The sequence below is a fragment of the Lepidochelys kempii genome, chromosome 3, assembly GCF_965140265.1.
Source record: "Lepidochelys kempii isolate rLepKem1 chromosome 3, rLepKem1.hap2, whole genome shotgun sequence".
Taxonomy (NCBI): Eukaryota; Metazoa; Chordata; order Testudines; family Cheloniidae; genus Lepidochelys; species Lepidochelys kempii.
In genome coordinates this window covers 207,434,650-207,452,631 of record NC_133258.1, presented here as the reverse complement: position 1 = coordinate 207,452,631, position 17,982 = coordinate 207,434,650, and the positions used below count along the sequence as shown (strand labels likewise).

The 17,982-nt window shown below is 47.5% G+C and overlaps 1 protein-coding gene across 3 annotated transcripts in view; it reads left to right on the top strand.

Moving 5' to 3' along the window:
• Positions 1-17,982, top strand: part of TTBK1 (tau tubulin kinase 1) — a 156,725-nt gene that overhangs the window by 85,045 nt on the left and 53,698 nt on the right. For 2 of the 3 annotated variants that reach the window (XM_073339826.1, XM_073339827.1), the window contains 3 exons: positions 11,728-11,793; positions 14,987-15,079; positions 16,071-16,196. In XM_073339826.1, coding sequence (XP_073195927.1) covers positions 11,728-11,793; positions 14,987-15,079; positions 16,071-16,196 — 285 coding nt within the window. Of the gene's footprint in view, positions 1-5,112; positions 5,145-11,727; positions 11,794-14,986; positions 15,080-16,070; positions 16,197-17,982 lie in introns of those variants that run through there. The other variant, XM_073339828.1, reaches the window with a different exon arrangement.

Genomic DNA, 17,982 nt, shown 5'->3' with positions numbered 1-17,982 from the left:
GACCGGTTCGGTCACAGAGATCCCCTTGGGACTGTCATCTGATGTGCTGAAATTACCTCTGAGCCTGTTTCTGGGCCTCAATTTCCTTGTCTTAATTCCGTCTGCCTTTTGTGTTCATTTTCCTTCTCAGCAATCTGTGCACTTCTAGCTTCTTCTGAGCTTCACTCTCACTCATTTTGCTTACTTTTCTGTCCCTATTTCCCTTACCCAAAATAAGCAAACAGAAAATAACAAATCAGTAACCACTTTGTCTGTTCTCCAGCCACCACACTTAAAACTCACTTAAAATCACTACCAGCGTCTCGGAGCAATCAGCTGTGCACATATCCTGCCGACTACGCCACTGTGACAGGTTCGGTCACAGAGATCCCTTGGGACTGTCACTTGACGTGCTGAGAAATTACCTCTGAGCCAGTTTTTCCTGCCAGCTTGGGACTCCAGAACCCTGCTTTGTTGAGCCAGATATGCTAGCCTGCTGTAGCACAGACCTGTGCCACACCCCCAAAGCTGCAGGCTTTAACTAAAAACAGCTCAGCAGTCACCTAACTCCAGCACCCAGACACCCAGTTCCCAATGGGATCCAAACCCCAAATCGTTTTACGCTGTATAAAGCTTATACAGAATAAATTAATAAATTGTCCTTCCTCTATACCACTAATTGAGAGATAAGCACAGCTGTTTGCTCTCCCAAGTATTAATCACTTACTCTGGGTTTATCAATAAACAAAAGTGATTTATTAAGTATAAAAAGTAGGATTTAAGTGGTTTCAAGTAATAACAGACAGAACAAAGTAAGTCACCAAGCAAAATAAAGCAAAAACACGCATGTGTAAGCCTAATACATTAAAAAACTGATTACAGGTAATATCTCACCCTCAGAGATGTTCCAATAAGCTTCTTTCACAGACTAGACTCCTTCCTGGTCTGGGCCCAATCCTTTGCCCTGGTACAGTCCTTGTTAGTTCCAGCAGACATCTCAGGTGGCAAGCAGGGGTTTTCTCATGACTGGCTGCCTCCTTTGTCCTGCTCCACCCCCTTTTTTAGCTTTGGCACAAGGCAGGAATCTTTTGTCTCTCCTGGTCCCCACCCCTCCTTCTAAATGGAAAAGTACCAGATTTAAGATGGATTTTAGTATCATGTGACATGGTCACATGTCACTGTAAGACCCCCTAGTCTCCATTCCCCATTGGCTGGCCCACAGGTACACAGGAAGGTTGTAGGTCAATAAACCATTTACAACCAATTGTCCTAGTCAATGGGAGCCATCACGATTCTATTAATGATCATTAATGGCCCACACTTTGCATAATTACAATAGGACCTCACAGTTATACTTCATATTTCTAGCTTCAGATACATGAATGATACGTGCATACAAGTAGGAGGAATATATTCAGTAGGTTATAACCTTTGTTATGATACCTTACAAGAGATCTTTTGCATAAAGCATATTCCAGTTACATCATATTCACACTCATAAGCATATTTCCATAAAACACATGGCATGCAACGTCACAGAGACTATTGTTGAGCGAATGGGAAACAAATGATGGACAGAAGAATACAGTGTGTTCAGTTTGGGGCAATCCGCGTGGACAGCCACAACTCTAATTTCATGAAGGAAGTTCCAGGCATGGGTTTGAGGCCTGGGTGCATGCAGAATTCTGGCCAGGGCCCAGTGAAACAGTGGAGGGATTACACGGCCTCACAGTGAGAGACCAACCGTGGTAGCTTGTACACGCTACCACTTATGTCGGTATAACTTATGTCACTCAGGGGTGGGCGTAAACCACCCCCCTGAATGACGTAAGTGAGACCGACCCAAGTGCTGGGGTGGACAGCATTATGTTGGCGGGAGAGCCCAAAGCAGAGGGTGAACATTATAGCATGAACTGAATCATACAGACAAGAGGCATAACAGAATGGAGAACATAGGCTCACTTGTGTAAAGGAGCCAGCCTGTCCTCCTTATTAGGCATTTGTGTCTTTCATGTCAGGGCCCGCAGAGTGTTCTCGGTTTGTGGATAATAATGCATTAGCCCTTGATGACGCCTTCAGCGTCACAACAGCGTGTCTGCCGAGTGCTCCCCCTCCTCAGGAAACTGGGCTTCATATAGCGTGCATCTCCTGTAGCCGCTTTTGAAGCCAAAGCGCTCCTGTCGTTTCAGATGCTTTTCTCCAGGATGCATCCCTGCCCTCCCAGGCCGCCAAGTCCAGATTTCGATTTGCAGGCCTGTAGTCCTAAAATGGTCAGGCGGATTTAATTTCAGTGTGAGAAAGATTCCTTCTGCCCTCAGCTCTTCAGGGTCACAGTTCAGCCTGGAGTAAATAGTGACATCCTAGATAAAATCCTCTAAAAAGAGGAAGACCTACAGGAGAGGCTAATGCCAGCTAAATGGGGATGGTGTAACACGTGGGCAGCCTAGTGTGCCATCATTACCGTACCCTGACAGGGTTTGTAAGTAAACTCTGGGAGAGGAGCTTTGCAGTTATTTAGCATGCTGAACTGCAGGTTTTCAAGGCTGCATTCGCACCCTGTGTGCTCTCTATAGAAACCTGGCTCAGTACTGTCGGTAATTGTGTTAATTTGTGCCTGGTGCCTACGTCCTTTTTAATATAATCGCAACAAGCTGTGGATTCTTTGCATTTTCAAAAATATATTCACTGAAAATTTTCCAAATGAGCTGTTATTTCACCAGCTCAGTGCAGTCATTTATTGGCCACCAAGGGAAAGGTGGTCTTCTTTCTGGGATGTAGCTCTCCTGTTTGTCTGAACTGGCAGTGTGCTATTGTGCTCTGCAAGCTACTCTCTTTTTTTTTCTTTTTCTTTTTTTTGCTTAGTCAGCTGCAGTCCATTGATTAGATCTGTCTCCTTGTGATTCAGACTGCACTGCAGTAGTTTCCAGTGCCTTGCTGAAGATACTATATACATGTGCGAGTGATGGTCCGTCTATTGCAGAAGGAAAGCATTTTAGGCAGAATGGTACTTAGCCTCTTTAGATGAACATGGTCAGTATTGCAGGACAGGGTAACAAAGAAGATTTTAATTTTCTGACAGTAGTTTTCCGTCTAAATCTATGCTTGCACTTTGGTGCAAACTGTTAAGAGCCTTTTGTTACTGCAGTGAAAAGCAGACTAGAAATGCACCTAGGTAAAGAAGAAATGGTATTTCCTACAACTGGAGCAGATTTTCTTTCACTTGGAAAGAATGAACTGTAGAGAAAGACTGTGCATAGAATAGATTGTATCCTCCCTGAGACCTGAAATACTTAAATCCAAGCCCAGTGGGTTTGTGCTGCCCACCTTTCACCTGAGACCTATCATATATAAAAGAGTTAGGTCAGACATCAGTATTAGTGATTGTATTGTAGTAGCGTCAGTCAGACTCAGGGGGGACCCTAGTTTTTGCTAGGTACTGCACATGACACTCATAAAAGACACTGTCCCTGCCCTGAGAACTTCACAGTCTAAAGAAATGAAAACAGACAAAGGGCACAGGAAAGGGATGCAAAATCCAGGCACAATGCAGGGAGCGATGGGCACGGGATTTGGTAGTTTCAGAACTTTTTCAAAAAAAGTTTGTATTCATACTATAAAAGCGTAGGATTTTGTGGGGGAGTGGGTTGGTACTAGAAATGACGTGGAGGAGAAGAGGAGATTATTATTGTCTCATCTGTAAAAAGGTGAATAACTGGACACCTGGCAATTATAAAACTCTACCTCGGAGGGGACAAGTTAAAGCACATGAGTAAAGCAGTGTGGGGGAGTTGAATAGTGCACATACAGCTACAGCAGTAAGCCCAAACCGATGTAAATAAACATTGTATTCTCACAAAGGTTACGTTCATAACAAGATGCGTTTGGTTTGTACCCTGCTGCTGTCGGATACATCGCAGTTTCCATGTCACCATGAGTTTAAATGGTAGAATTGTGAATCATGCTGGAGAACTTGGAGGGTAAGCTAAATTGGGGCAGGAGTTGTCTTTTTGTTCTGTGTTTGTACAATTCCTAGAACAGTGGGGTCCTGAATGCTACTGCACCACACTACAACAACCTAAGTAGATTCATGACATTCACTTCCAGGTATTTTATTGAATCAAATGCAATAATACCTCCCTGTGTCAAATTTGTCACAGATCTTATTGAATTGTTTATTAGTGCTGATTTATAATGTGAGCCCATATCTGCAATCTTACACGCTTTTAAAACAGACAACACAATAATTCACAGTCTATGTACCATATAATGGACAGTGCAAACGAGCTGTCATGTTTATCCTCGTTATGGTGAACCCTTACCAATCCCTTCTATGGCCACACTCTGACCTTCAACATACTCCCGTCCCAACCCCGATGCAGAGCCCCGAGGCCACAAGTGTATGGCACTAGCCAGCCTGTAGTCACAAGGAGGGAGGAGATAGGGCCTGTGGCCCAGCGAGATGGTGGGGCCTGAAAGTGGCTCATGTGACCTGGTGAGGGGCAAGGCAGCAGCTGGCAGTGTGGAGGGGTTTTCAGCAGTGGGGGAGCAGAGCTGGGGTTTGGGTCGGGTGGGGAAGGGAGAGTAGATTTGTCTGTGGGAGCGGGAGGAGCCCCAGAGGGTTGATTTGGTCAATTTATTTTATTTCATTTGAGTGGGAGAATCAGAAACAGTTGCCTCAGGGAGGGCAGGACTGAAGCTCCCACCACAGCACTTTGGGCATCAGCCACCGCTGCTCTGCATTTTATGCCTTGTGTTAGAAACGGCGAGTGAGGAGAAGCTGGTCTCGGGAGAGACCCCAGTCCCTCTGGCAGAGAGCTCATGGTGCTTGACAGGCAGTTCACAAATTATGGGTCCTTGTCCCAAAGGGCTGGCTATGTCAGTGAGCCCCCGCACAGCCAGGGGAGACACTCCTGTCAGTGCTGGGGAGTGAGCATGGGGGCTGACAGCAGCAGCTGAGGAGGAGATGTGTGCATTGGGAGGGACGCAATATTGCTTTGATTTTTAATTCATTTCTATTTAATTTTTCTCCATTTTGTGTTTTTTTTTTTATCATGGTTTTCTTTGGGTTTCTCTCTGTTTTACAGTTCTTTTGGGCTCTTCTTTTGAGGCTGTGTTTGATGCGTTGGCTTCCCATCCGCTGCTCGTAACCATCTCTGCCATGAGTTGTGAGTGAGCCATCACCATGCTTCTGGGTTTCATTTTGTTTTATGCTTTTGTTCTTGATGGAGTTCAGAATTAAGTCTGTTTTTGTTTTCCCTTCATGATATGTTTCTGTTTTTCAGCAGGATTGTGAGATCCACCTAATCTGATGCAGAAGCCCAAAGCTCTTGGGGTTTTGGCCCCAGGAGTGCTTGGGCACTCTGGGGGTTCCAGTCTCAGGGACCTGGTTGTCACTCTTGGGGGTCTGGTGTCAGGGGCAGGGCTTTTCCTCCTGGTTATTGTTGCATTTTGAGTCTGGTTTTCCGTATTCATTCCTTCCCAACTCCACATGAGGATAAAAGATGCTGCTGTCATCAAGGGTTGTACAAAACACTGCCGTTTAAAAGGGACATTGCTAAATCTCACGGGACAGAGAGTTTGTCTCTGATGGGGCCTTCAGCACAACCGCAGCGGAGACTAGGAGATCAGTGCCCCTCACCCCAGGTCACCAGGGCAGCCTGCCTGTCGCACGGATCGAAATTGGAAGTTCCGACTATTGAGTTTAAGTTGCTTTGTTTAGTTGAGCTTCACTTCCTGTCCCACCTTTTGCGGTAAGCCCTTACAACCAGGACCTATTGCCAACCACTGCCGGAGAGCTGTGGGACTCCTCGGTTCTCCAGGGGCTCTGTTCATGTTTCCCTGGAAATCCCTTCTGGGTTTCCATCCCGTGTACACACTTTGGAGGAGAAAGGTTCTCCTTGTTTAGTCTGAAGTGTAAATATCAGAATTTAGTAACATCTGCAAAAAGCTCCTGTCACAAGTGAAGAGAAGTCACCATTTCATAGAGGTCATTGGATAATCTGAGATCCCACTTCCAAGTCCTGTTAATTATTTTTCTCTAAAATAAAACTGTGCCCTGCCTTTTCCAGCAGATGACACCCCCACCTTGTATTCGCTACATTAAAACCTTATTTCCCTGCCTTGAGATTGGCTTTACAGATCTCTGCTCCTGGAGTTCTTTGTTGAATTGTAGCTGACCAGTACCTAAAGAAGTCAGATGTGAGGAGTGTCCATCACAGACCACTATAGCTTGGGGCATTTGTCTGGGATTGTAGCTTACATCCCTGTTCAATCCCTGGGGCCTTTATCAGTAAGAACCTCTCTCCAGGTGCTTCCCCTTGAATGCACTTTGGCAGAGGGTGTTGGGTGCACGCCATCTCCCCACCATGCAGCTTCAGTTTTGACTTCATTGACCCCAGATTTGGCTCAGGTAGGAACATCTTCCTCAGTGCCATCAGAGGAGCTGGAAAAGAGTTTCCTGGCACGGTCTGGCATTGCGAAAGGGCTGGAGATGCTCTACCAGGCCTGTGGACTTTGAGGCGGCTTCTCACCTCTACTAGAAGCAATACAGCTCAAGGGCTTAGCACGGTGTCAGTGAATTCTGCGTGTACCTCGTCCACCTGGCTATTCTCAATGCACAGAGATGAACACCTATCCAATAGACTAGGATCATTCCCTTGTAGGGTGCGAATCTAATACAGTCCCCTAAAATAAAGCTCCTTATAAACAAAGCATACTTCACATGCTGTACATTTCCTCTGGGTGCTTTTTATTTTTATTGTTAAGGCTGCGAGTTTATCATGGAGGTCACAGATTCTGTGACTTTCCAGGACCTCCGTGACTTCTGCAACGGCCGGTGTGGCTGGTTCCAGGGCTGCCCGAGCAGCTCAGGTACCCTCTGGGCCAGCCACATCAGCCACTGCTGGGGCAGTCTTGGGCCACTGTGCCTCCCCTCCCCCAGCAGCAGTAGGAGTTTGGGTGGGGGAGCTCTGGGCTGGGGGTTGGGGCTCAGGAGGGGGTGAGGGCTCTGGTCTGTGCTTGCCTAGGAGGGGCTCCCTTGAAGTGGCAACATGTCCCTCCCTCAGCTCCTAGGCAGAAGCTGCGTGCTGCCTCTGTCCACAGGCACTGCCCCTATAGCTCCCATTGGCCACAGTTCCCGGCCAATGGGAGCTGGGGAGCCGGCGCTCGGGGCAGAGGCAGCGCGTGGGGCCATCTGGCCACGCCTCCACCTAGAATCTGAGGGAGGGACACATATTGATGCTTCTGGGGAGCCGTGCGGAGCCAGGTTAGGGTAGGGAGCCTGCCAGCCCCGCCAAACTCCCCCAGCACCTGTGGGGGTCCCGGGCCGCCCGCCGCCACGTGCACCTCCTCAGCACAAATGGGTGTCCCAGGCTGCTCCCCCTAGAGCAGGGATTCTCAAACTGGGGGCTGGGACCCCTGAAGGAGTTTTGAGGTTATTACATGGGGGGTCGCGAGCTGTCAGCCTCCACCCCAAAGCCCGCTTGCCTCCAGCATTTATAATGGTCTTAAATATATTAAACAGTGTGTTTAATTTATTAGGGGGGTCACACTCAGAGACTTGCTGTGTGAAAGGGGTTGCCAGGAAAAAAGTTTGAGACCCACTGCCCTAGAGCACCCGAGGCACCCCTGGGCTGCCCCTCCCCCAAGATTTAGTCAGGCTTGTATAATACAAGTCATGAACAGGTTATGGGCCGTGAATTTTTGTTTACTGGCCATGACCTGTCCATGACTTTTACTAAAAATACCCGTGACTAAAATCTAGTCTTATTTATTGTCTGTACTCTGGCAGTTGTCCCCAATGTGCTACGCATGTCTACACAAGGAGAAAGACACATTCTTTGACCTGAACAACAGAATGTATAGAAATCCTAAAGTTTACAAAATGAATCAAATATTTATAATTTAAATCAGATTTTTATTTACCATTTGCTAGTTCTTTACTGTCTTCTCATTTGATAGTTTTAAATGGCTGAAGTGGATATTTTGTGCTTTTGTCTTCAATTAGAATTTCCTAATTGTTTGTAGCATTTCAGATTTTACATGGAATTTTTTTCTACTAAGAAATTTCACACTTAAAAAAATGCACACTTAAAAAAAGTGACGCCCTAGGGCTTTTTTAACATCTTTTGTATCTGAAACACAAAATTGATAAGCAAATGGCCTGTGGTATTTTTGCAAGAACCACCTTCTGATCCCTCGAATATCCACAAGTCAAAAAAAACGAAAGGCTTTGACTAGACCATATTCTTCATTCAGGAAATGTCCATCAGTTGCAAACCCTGAAGGAAGTGTTTCAAGAGGAGAAAACCATGTGTTTTCATAACCTGTCTGGAGAGCACATGTATCCTGAGTACAGATGGGAGGTGTGACATTCATAGCAAACCTATTGTATATGGGACAGCAACTACTGAGGGAGGGACGTTTTGTGTGTGACAAGCTAGACATCTCCAGTTACTCCTTTTCTTCCAGACATCTGACCACAATTGCTAGTGATACAATCAAAATATGTGAGAGAACACTAAGTGCCAGGTCACTGATTTTGTGATAGACAATGCAGCCAATGAGGCTAAGAGGAGAAGGGGAGCCTTGCAAGAAAAAGATGACCTTGGTGAGTAAAGTCTGGCTGTTCTGCACATACTGTACAATTCCTGCTAGAAGACTTGGAAGGAAAGACTGGCAAGGACTATGGTATTGAAGGCCAGTCTGATCCTGCGATGTGATGCGTGAGTCTGGATCCCTGTACCAGTGTGGAGCTCCATTGACTTCTGTAGGGCTCAGGGGGTTAGCCATGTGGATTCAGTTGCAGGAGCAGGGGCTGTGTGATGAGTTCTTGCCCAATAACCACTTTGCAAAGACAAGCATGGAGATCGCCATGTATTTGTGATGCCTCGAGAAGAAAAGTGGAATCTGCATTTGCAGATTGCCTAGAAGCTTGTTTCAGAATGGCCCAAATTAATGAAAATCTGTGAAGAGCAGAGACATGATATAGACTCTGTTTCCCAGAAAGTAACAAATATTGGCCTGAAGAGGTTTGCTGAGAAATTGCTCCAGATATTGAAGGCAGCATTGTTGGGACTTGATTCTGAACAGATTCAACAAATTCAGCTATAGCTGATGAAGTGTGAAAGAAGACAGAAAAATATCTTGTGCTGAACTGCAATGAGATAACTGCAGAATGCATATTCGGAAAGCATTATGACTTGTAAAGCATGAAAGCACAGGTTTAACACCATATCACTTTCCAGCTTATGAAATATTCCCGTGTGTGCCAGCTTCCACTCACAATTTAGGAATCAACACTTGCTCTTGAATACGTAGAAGAGGCTTATGCTGGTAGTTGAGTTCCAGCTACAGTAATTCAACCGCAGGCCAAATCTACATTTCAGAAAGTCATGTTCTCCAATGAAGTACTGAAAAATGTAACAGCCGCTCACTGGTGGAGGTCTCAAGTAAATTCTCTGGGAGGAACAAGGCTGGATCATGAAAGCAGCATCACAGCTGTTAATTGCTACAGCTTCTTTTGTTGGTGCGGAATGAGTATTTTCATCACTCGGGCTGGTGTGCTCCAGGATTACAAACCTCAGGGAACAGGTGATGCATCCATGTTGGTTTTCCTTCTCAAGCATTTTAATTCTGAAAGCCTTGAAATCACCCTCAGTGAATTGGAATAATGGGACTCAGGTGCATAATAGACTTGTGACTTTTGATCATGGATTTTAGTTATGGTTTCAAATGCCGCATTATACATTCAGTCTGGATAAATCAATAACACAGAATTTGCGAGAATAGATGTATAAAAAAATTCACCGTTTTGAACTTTGATAATGTATTGAAAAGCTAGGCAGATATTCAGTGTTAACACTGAAGTAAATTTGTGGTGAGAAAAATACAAATAGGCATTAAGAGAACATTTTAATATAAAAATACAATCTTAGGTTCTGATCCTGCAAGTACTTATACATATGCATAACTTTAAACATAGGAGCAAAGAGTCCTGTGGCACCTTATAGACTAACAGACGTATTAGAGCATAAGCTTTCGTGGGTGAATACCCACTTTGTCGGATGCATGTAGTGGAAATTTCCAGAGGCAGATATAAATATGCAAGCTTTCATGTATGAACTCCACTGAACTGCCCGTCAGCCAGTCCATCCCTGAGCCTTGAGGACTCACACGTTCTTCCCCTGCTTCAGGCCCAACTCTCACAGCTCTGCAATTCTAGCCCCTCTCCAGGCTGGCCAGGAGGACTGAATAGAATCCTCTTCAGACCAGTCAGCACTGAAGGGAAGTTCGTATCGAGGTATGCAACTGAGTCCTCAGGGCCGACTGCTGCCTCCCAAGTGATGAGAGAATTGAACTGGCATCTCCTTGCACTGCGCTGCTAAGTGCTCCGACCTCTAAGCACCCAGCTGGGCCTGTCTGGAGTTTTTAGGGAGGGATTTTCAAAAGTGCTTGCCTTGGGCTGAACTCTGAGCCCATTTGGGCCATTGCCAACATCCCCCGGTCTAACTCGGCCTCTTGAAAATCCCACCCGTACCCATTATCTTTTTTACATCTGTGAAGCTCCCCATAATCACTTGCCATGTTTCATTATTCTACATAGAATTAGTTCAGAATGATCACATCTTCCACAGGTGAAATTGTGCAGACATGAGAGATCTCTGGAAGCAGCACTCTCAGCCCCGTCAGCAGTGGGAATAACCTCCTGTGATGGATGCAAGGAGCAGTGCTGACTTGGTCTCAAGACCACTGTATCCATCTTCTGGGGTGGGGAAGGGTACTTGAGGGGTGAGAGTAAAGAAAGGGAGAACAAAGGCTCCAAGGGGGACTCAGAGGAGCCTTGGAAAATAGGTGAACACTAGAAGGTTTTCCACTTGTTAACTCTTAGCATGTAGCTTCCATGTTGGTGCCTGTTCAGAGGTAGGGGAGAGGTTTTGACAGCACCTGCCTTGGGAACTGGGAAGTTCTCAGACACCATGGAGATGGGAACTGTACAAGTCCCTGGAGGGGTGAAATGAGCAGTTTGAGCACTGGAAGCAGGGCAGGACTGAGATATTAGAGATGAGTGTGACCTCGTGGGTCCAGTGCAGTCCATCGTGTGGGGGCCAGAGCAGGATGCTCTAGTGAGTGACCCCATCACGTGTTCTAGTGGGGCCTGCTTGTCTTCAGGAGATGGAGGAATCGGGCAGCTGGCAGGTAGCATTGGGTGGGGTCTAAGAGGGGTTTGCAGGAGGGTTGTGAATGGGAGGGGGGATTGGAGGGGATGCTGCAGGGAGGTAACATGCCGGATCAGCACCTGCATCTATCCAGCGGCGGTATCAGAATAGCAAACCACTGGGCTGGCCCTCAGGCGCTGCCTTGGATTTAGCTTACCCACACTGCCCCATTATCAGTTTGTACTCAAAGGAAGGATTGCTTTTGGGCTCCTGCACTTGCTTTCTGCTCAAACTAAAATTTGGTTATGAAGGTACAAACCTGGGTGATGCTGACAGCTTTGCTGCCCGGAGCGACTTTACTGATCACTGTCCCCTTAGCGCAGAAGGAGTTTTTCAGGGAAATGTAGGACTAAGGCACATGTTGTCTGTTTATATGGCCACTTGATCACAGGGAAGGGCATTAAGAAGAGATCTGCAGCTTTCAGGTTTGTATGGCCCCAGGGTAGAGCTGGGAAGTCTTTAGGAATTTGCTGCACTCTGGCTTCTCCAACGCCCTGCTTTGTTTCTGAGATTATTTATTGTCTCCCATCAGCCTCGCAATGTTGCTGGGTTTCGGGGAACAGTCCGCTATGCTTCCGTGAATGCACACAAAAACCGAGTGAGTATCTCCATTTCTTAGGGGTTAAAAGAGAAGGGTTTTTTCCACCCCTGCAGCCACGAAGGGTATGTCTACACTACAATAAAAGATCAGTGGCATGGTCATGGCTGGCTCGAGGCAGCTGACTCTGGTTGTGGGGCTCAAAATTGCAGTGCAGACATTTGGCTCAGGCTGGAGTACAGACTTTGAAACCCCACGAGGGGGGTGTATGGCAGAGCTCGGACTCCAGCTCGAGCCCGACTGTCTACACAGCAATTTTTAGCCCTGCATCACGAACCTGAGTCAACTGGCCTGGGCTCTGAGACTCGATGTTGTGGGCTTTTTATTGCCATGTAGACACAGAGTAGCTCTGTAGCTGCGGGAGGGGTCCGCTGATGTGAGTTGCTTGTTGCCTACAGCAAGCTGATGTGTCAAATAACTCCAGTGGAGGTGGAAGGCTATTGATTGTATGTGTAAAAATATGAGCTAGTCATTGGCTTTTCTCTCATCGCCTGTCTAATATTTGGCAGTTACCATATTTGCTGCTGCTATTAAGAAAAAATAAAATACAAGAGAAACAGAAAGCCATGTCCTTGTGTGGCTCCTTGCCATGGGCCCACCACCCGAGGGCCCTAGCAGCATGCTGGCCGTGGGAAGGCTGTGGCTCATGGCAGCCTAGCCCTGGTGACATGGGTAACTCAGAACAAATCCTAGATTTTTTTCCTCCGAAGAGGGATGTTACTTCTGCAAAATATTTGGCCTGTTTTGCCCCAGTCTCCCCAGATGTCTGGCCTTCCCCCTCTCATCTAATATTTGTAAATATGTAAGCAGTATTTCCTGTCTGTATGGTAAAGTTCTTCTGATGCTTAGATTATGGAACTAAAGTTCCTGCCAGAAGAAAAGGTTTTATGAGCTCTGACCCTTCACTCCCCTCTGCCCAATCTCATCCTTCCCTCCAGCCTTTTTGCATCCCAAGTGATGTGGCTTTTAGGAGGTGATTTGGAAATGCATATGTGTAGTTACTGTAAGTGGTAAAACATTGATAGTCACTTTTAATCTTCACTGGGCTTCCCAGACAGCTAATTAGCCCCTACTGGTCGCCCTAAAAATAGGCAGATCAGTGTTATCCTCTCTTACAAATGAGGATGCTGACACCCGAGAGGCTAAGTGGCTAGCTCAAGGTCACATAAAGAGTCAGTGTCAGAAATGGGATTAGTAATCAGGCTTCTAGGCCGGGAGGTGCATCGTGTTTTGCAGATCCCCAGCAAATGGCCTGCAGACGGCTGATGGTCGAGAGGCCCCAGTTTGGGAACTCCTGCACTAGAGCACGCTTCCCTCCAGACCTTTATTTCTAGATCCACTGCTAGTTTATATTGTGCGTGATGAGTAAGGCTAAGATTCAGTCATGGGTATTTTTAGTAAAAGTCATGGACAGGTCACGGGCAATAAACAAAAATTCACGGCCCGTGACCTGTTCATGACTTTTACTATAAATACCCATGACTGAATCTTAGCTGCTCCGGGGGCCCTCCGGGAGCCAAACGGTGATCCCTGCTCTAGCGGTGGGGGCTGACTACCCCCGGCCTACAACTGCTCCAAGGTCCCCTGAGCCACTGCTCCGATGGTCTCCAGAATGGCCCCCGGGACTGCTGATCCGGGGCTGCCCCTGGAATCGCTGCTGCTCTGGCGGCCCCCAGGGCCAGCCACATTGGCCACTGCTTGGGCGGTCCCCGGGCCAGCTGCCTGGTGCCACCCAAGCAACTGCCGGTGCAGCTGGCTCTGGGCCCACCCCAGTGGCTGGCTCTGGGGCCACCCCAGCAACAGCCGATGCCAGCTTCTGGGGCTGCCCTTGGGTCAGCCGCACCGGCCACTGTAGACTTGCAGCCATAATGATGAGAAGTGCTTCTAATGGTGGCCATTTTCAGCCCCCGGTGCTGAAAGCAGTGGGTAGGGACTTCTTTAGACAGTGAAATCTCCTTAGTGGTTAACATTTGAGTTCCCATCAAACACGGTATATTGATCCCCCTGGATTATAGTTATCCTCTAGGGAATTCTCCTCTCAATGCTTATTACAGCTGGCACTGGCTGTGCTGGCTGTAGCTAAGTTTGCCTGACACATTCTATTACAAGATCCTGGTTCCAGTTATTTGTGCCTTTGCCAGACTAACTGTTTGGGCTGAAATTTTCCATGGCTGCCTCAGTTTGAGCTTTGGAGCAGGGACTTGAAATTTGGCAGAGCGGGCCTCCTAGGTGTCAGAAATGTGCCCTTTGCCATCCCTGTGCCGATCTGTCTAAATCTGGGCTCATTCAGGATAACTTGGTCCCAGGATGGCTGGTGCTCTGGGGGTGGATTAGGGCTGTGTCTGTCAGACCACTGTCCCACGTGTTGCAGAAGTTTGAAAGTGTGTGGTAAGTGGAGCAGTTGAATGCCACGCTGGACTTTCTCCCTGTTTTCTGGGTACACGCCTAGGGTCAGATTTACACGAGCACTGAGCACTCTCAGCTGAAGTCATTGGGAGCAGTGCTTGAATATATAAAGTACTGTGCAATGCAAAATACTCAGACCAATCAGCGCTAGGCATCTCATACTGGGCACTCAAAATTAATGGGCACATTTGACAATTTTGGCTTTAAACCCCATGCCTCAGTTCCCCCTCTGCAAAATGAGGATAACCCTGCCTCACCTTCAGGGAGATGTGAGGATAAATTCATTAACCATTTGGGAAGCGCTTAGTTACTGTAGTAATGAGTGTCGCAGACAAGCCACTGAGAGAATTAATTCTGCATTCAGAGCAAGGTTTGAATAGTGTGGGGTGAACAAGGGTGGGATCCACACACTGAAGAATGGGGGAAAAAGAAGTATTGAACAGCTCCCCATGCAGTGAGCATCATCCATTCTGTGCACTGCCTGATGTAGGGTCCCGTGGAAAAAATAGTCTATGATTGTGTAATTACATGCATACGCACAAGGGGTACACAAGTTAAGCTTGCATGGACAACCTTATTCCCTGAGGTCTGGGCGCTTGACTGTACAACCTGAATAATAGTTACCCTAGTTTCATGAAGTGTCCTGAGAATGGAAGTGACACATTCCCAGGGTGGTGTTCACTCCGCTTGACACGCCGTGGTGTCTCCCACACAGCAGAAAAGATGCTGTTTGGCTGTTAGGGCTTGGAGCCTCGTATTTGCTTTACTTTGTCTTCCTTTTCTCCAGGAGATGGGTCGACATGATGACCTGTGGTCCCTCTTTTACATGTTAGTGGAGTTTGCAGTTGGTCAGCTGCCATGGCGCAAGATCAAAGATAAGGTAGGAAACATGGTGACTAAGGTGTAGTGGGTGACGGGGGTAAACTCTGTCCAGCAGCTGTTCCACTCCCCTTTCCTGCACCTCAGCACAGATCAGAGGCTGTTTTCCAGGGCTTTTCAGAAAGCAGTAGGCAGAGTCAAGCCCCTGGGCTGTTGCACTGAAACCTTGGGTCTAGGTGTCAGGAAGAACTTTCCGCCTGTCTCCAAGAGAGCGCACCCCCCACAGCTGCTGAGTAAACGAACATTTACATTGAATGCACACTCCACCTCACTGCAGCAATGTTTGGAATACTCTTAAATCCTGTTCAAACCTAGGCTGCTAACTAGTAAATCTACCAGTGTATTCCCACAGCGCCTCTTGCCGCTTCCCTAGCTACGTGCATGGGATGAAAGCTGCCTTGTAACATCAGCATCGCCAGTTCGGCTGTACTTTAGCGCACACAAAAATACTTCCTTCCCCCCCTCTGATCTCCTGTCAGAGATGATTTTCTCAGTCTGTAACGTGGCCTAAAATGCAATGTGTGTCACCTGGATTGCTTCCGCGCTGGAAATGAATGGTGCTGTCTCAGCTTGTCTGCCTTCACTGACCACCTCAGCCCTGTCTGCTGGCCCATCGTGTCTGTCCTGTGTTGATGAACTGACTGGTTCCTTCCTGCCAGCCAGCTTCCCAGGAAGCGCTAAATGGGAGCGTTGGTCAGCAAGTCAGATTGAGTCCACGGGAGTAAAACAGACCATCCAGGTGTTCCTGAAAGATCCCCCTGGGGGAGGGAAGAGCCAGAGAGCAGCCGCCCCTACTTCCAGGAGTCTCCACTGAAGGGGCAGCTCCCAAGAGGTGTCCAAGCTTCCCTGCATCAGCAGATCAGCCTCACTTTGCTAGGGAGTGTGTGTAAGCCAGACCATGAGGGCCCCCTGCAGATGGGCTACTGCTGAGGGGTTAGGAGGGTGCAGCCAGGAGAACGATGGTGGGATCTGGTGTATTTCCCTTTCTACAGGAGCAAGTTGGCATGATCAAAGAGAAGTATGAACATCGAATGCTGCTAAAACACATGCCATCTGAATTCCACCTCTTCCTGGATCACATTGCGAACCTGGACTACTTCACCAAGCCCGATTATCAGGTAAGAGACTGGCCTTGTGGAGGGCCTGGTGCATGTCATTGGAGAGGGATGCTTTGATTTCACAGGTGGAGAGGCCATTCCTGCGAAGCCAGAGAGAGGCCGGGCCACAGGGTGGTTTGTCAGTTCCAAGTTCTTTCCTCTCTCCCCCCTCACCCCACCCCATCAAACAAAAAGCCCCGACCTCTGATGCAGACAGACCCATCGCTATGAACCTTGGTGGCGTGAGAGTTGTTTGAACTTTCTCAGCAGTCTTTTAAAGGCAATTAAAACATCCCTTCTACATGGCATAGTTAGAGTTGGGCCCATAGGATGCATAATCACCCTGGAAATCACCCTCTTGGAAAATCCAGGTTATGTTCCTCAAGCAGCTGTGTCTGAGCTAAGCATGTTCACATGTCTTCTGCCAGTAGCTGGCTACTCTGCATATGTGTGTCTTCCTTCCAAGTCCCATGGGCCCGGCCTGCAGAATGAGCCCCACTGCACAATCCTGCCAGGCAGTTATGCACACATCTGGTCTGCAGGAGAGCTGAACTCCAGGTTCTAGGGATGCAGCAGCAAACCAGTTGCATGGTTTAATTTAAAACATGCACCCTTTCTTTTCGTAGCTTTTAAGACGTTTTAGGCAGCCGGTGGGGACAGGGACAGCTTTGGGAAGCAATGTCTGATGCTGTCTCTGTAACATTTATTTCCTGTTCTTGGCACCATTCTTAGAAAGTAAGGGAAAACTAATCTGTCGTTTAGGCCTTGGCTACATTGGAAAGTTGTACCAGTTTAACTTAAATCATTTTTGAAGCTTATTTAATTAAACCAAAGCAAACCCCTCGGTTTAGCTTAATCCTGTTCCCAACCAGCTTAACCTAAACCAGAAAAGGCCACTCGTTATGGAAATGAGTGCAGCCACACAGGGGATTGCACCAATTTAACTAAATTGGTTTAAATTCAGGTTAAATTGGTGCAACTTGCCCATGTGGACAGGGCCTTGTTGAAGTTTCCCAGATAGTGGCAGAGTGCAGGAGGCACCCTCTGTTAAGAGACTTGTCCGTCAGAAGTAATTTAGCAATGAGAAGTCCTGGTAACCTGAAATGGTTTGCAGATTTCCACAGAGCTTGTGATTATAGCTGCTTGAAAACCAAGAGTGGTTTCGTGGCACAGCTAGTCCTAAACCTCCAATTATATGAGTTCAGTGCAGCTATGCTTCTACCAGAAAAAAGAGAGGAAAGAAAGTGAGGAGAAGCTGTAGCCTGCTAGCATGGTGGAACAGGAGCCATAGAAAAGTCACATGCTGCATCAATAATACATACTGATGACAGCATTATGGCACAGCTCAGGAGTCCAGCTGTGAGAGAGGTGGTTAGAGTCTCCGTAGCAAAGCTACGCAGAACTGGTGGAGATGCCCCAGGATGTGAAGGTTTCCTAAGTGATCGATGCAAGGGCATGGACTGGTGGACTGCAGAGATCCTTTCTAACGCCGCTCTCCGTGACCTGGCACTTGTCCAGCTCCTCAGTCTGGCCGTTTTTAATGCTTCCTACGTACAGCCCCTTCCATGTTCCGTCTTCATCAGAACTTTGTTCTGTCAATATTTACAAAGCACCTACCACCGACGTGCCGAGTGAGCTACCAGACTCGCGTCTGTGCTGCCTGCTTGCACGCTGCTTTCAGTCACGAAGAGTGCTCCGTTCTGTGGCAGAAGCTGCAGAGGAATATTGCTAACGTGGCACTTCACCCCCATGTCCTCTTGGACCTACTGGCTTGTGTCAAGAAGGTCCCAGTAGGAGCTCCTCTCTG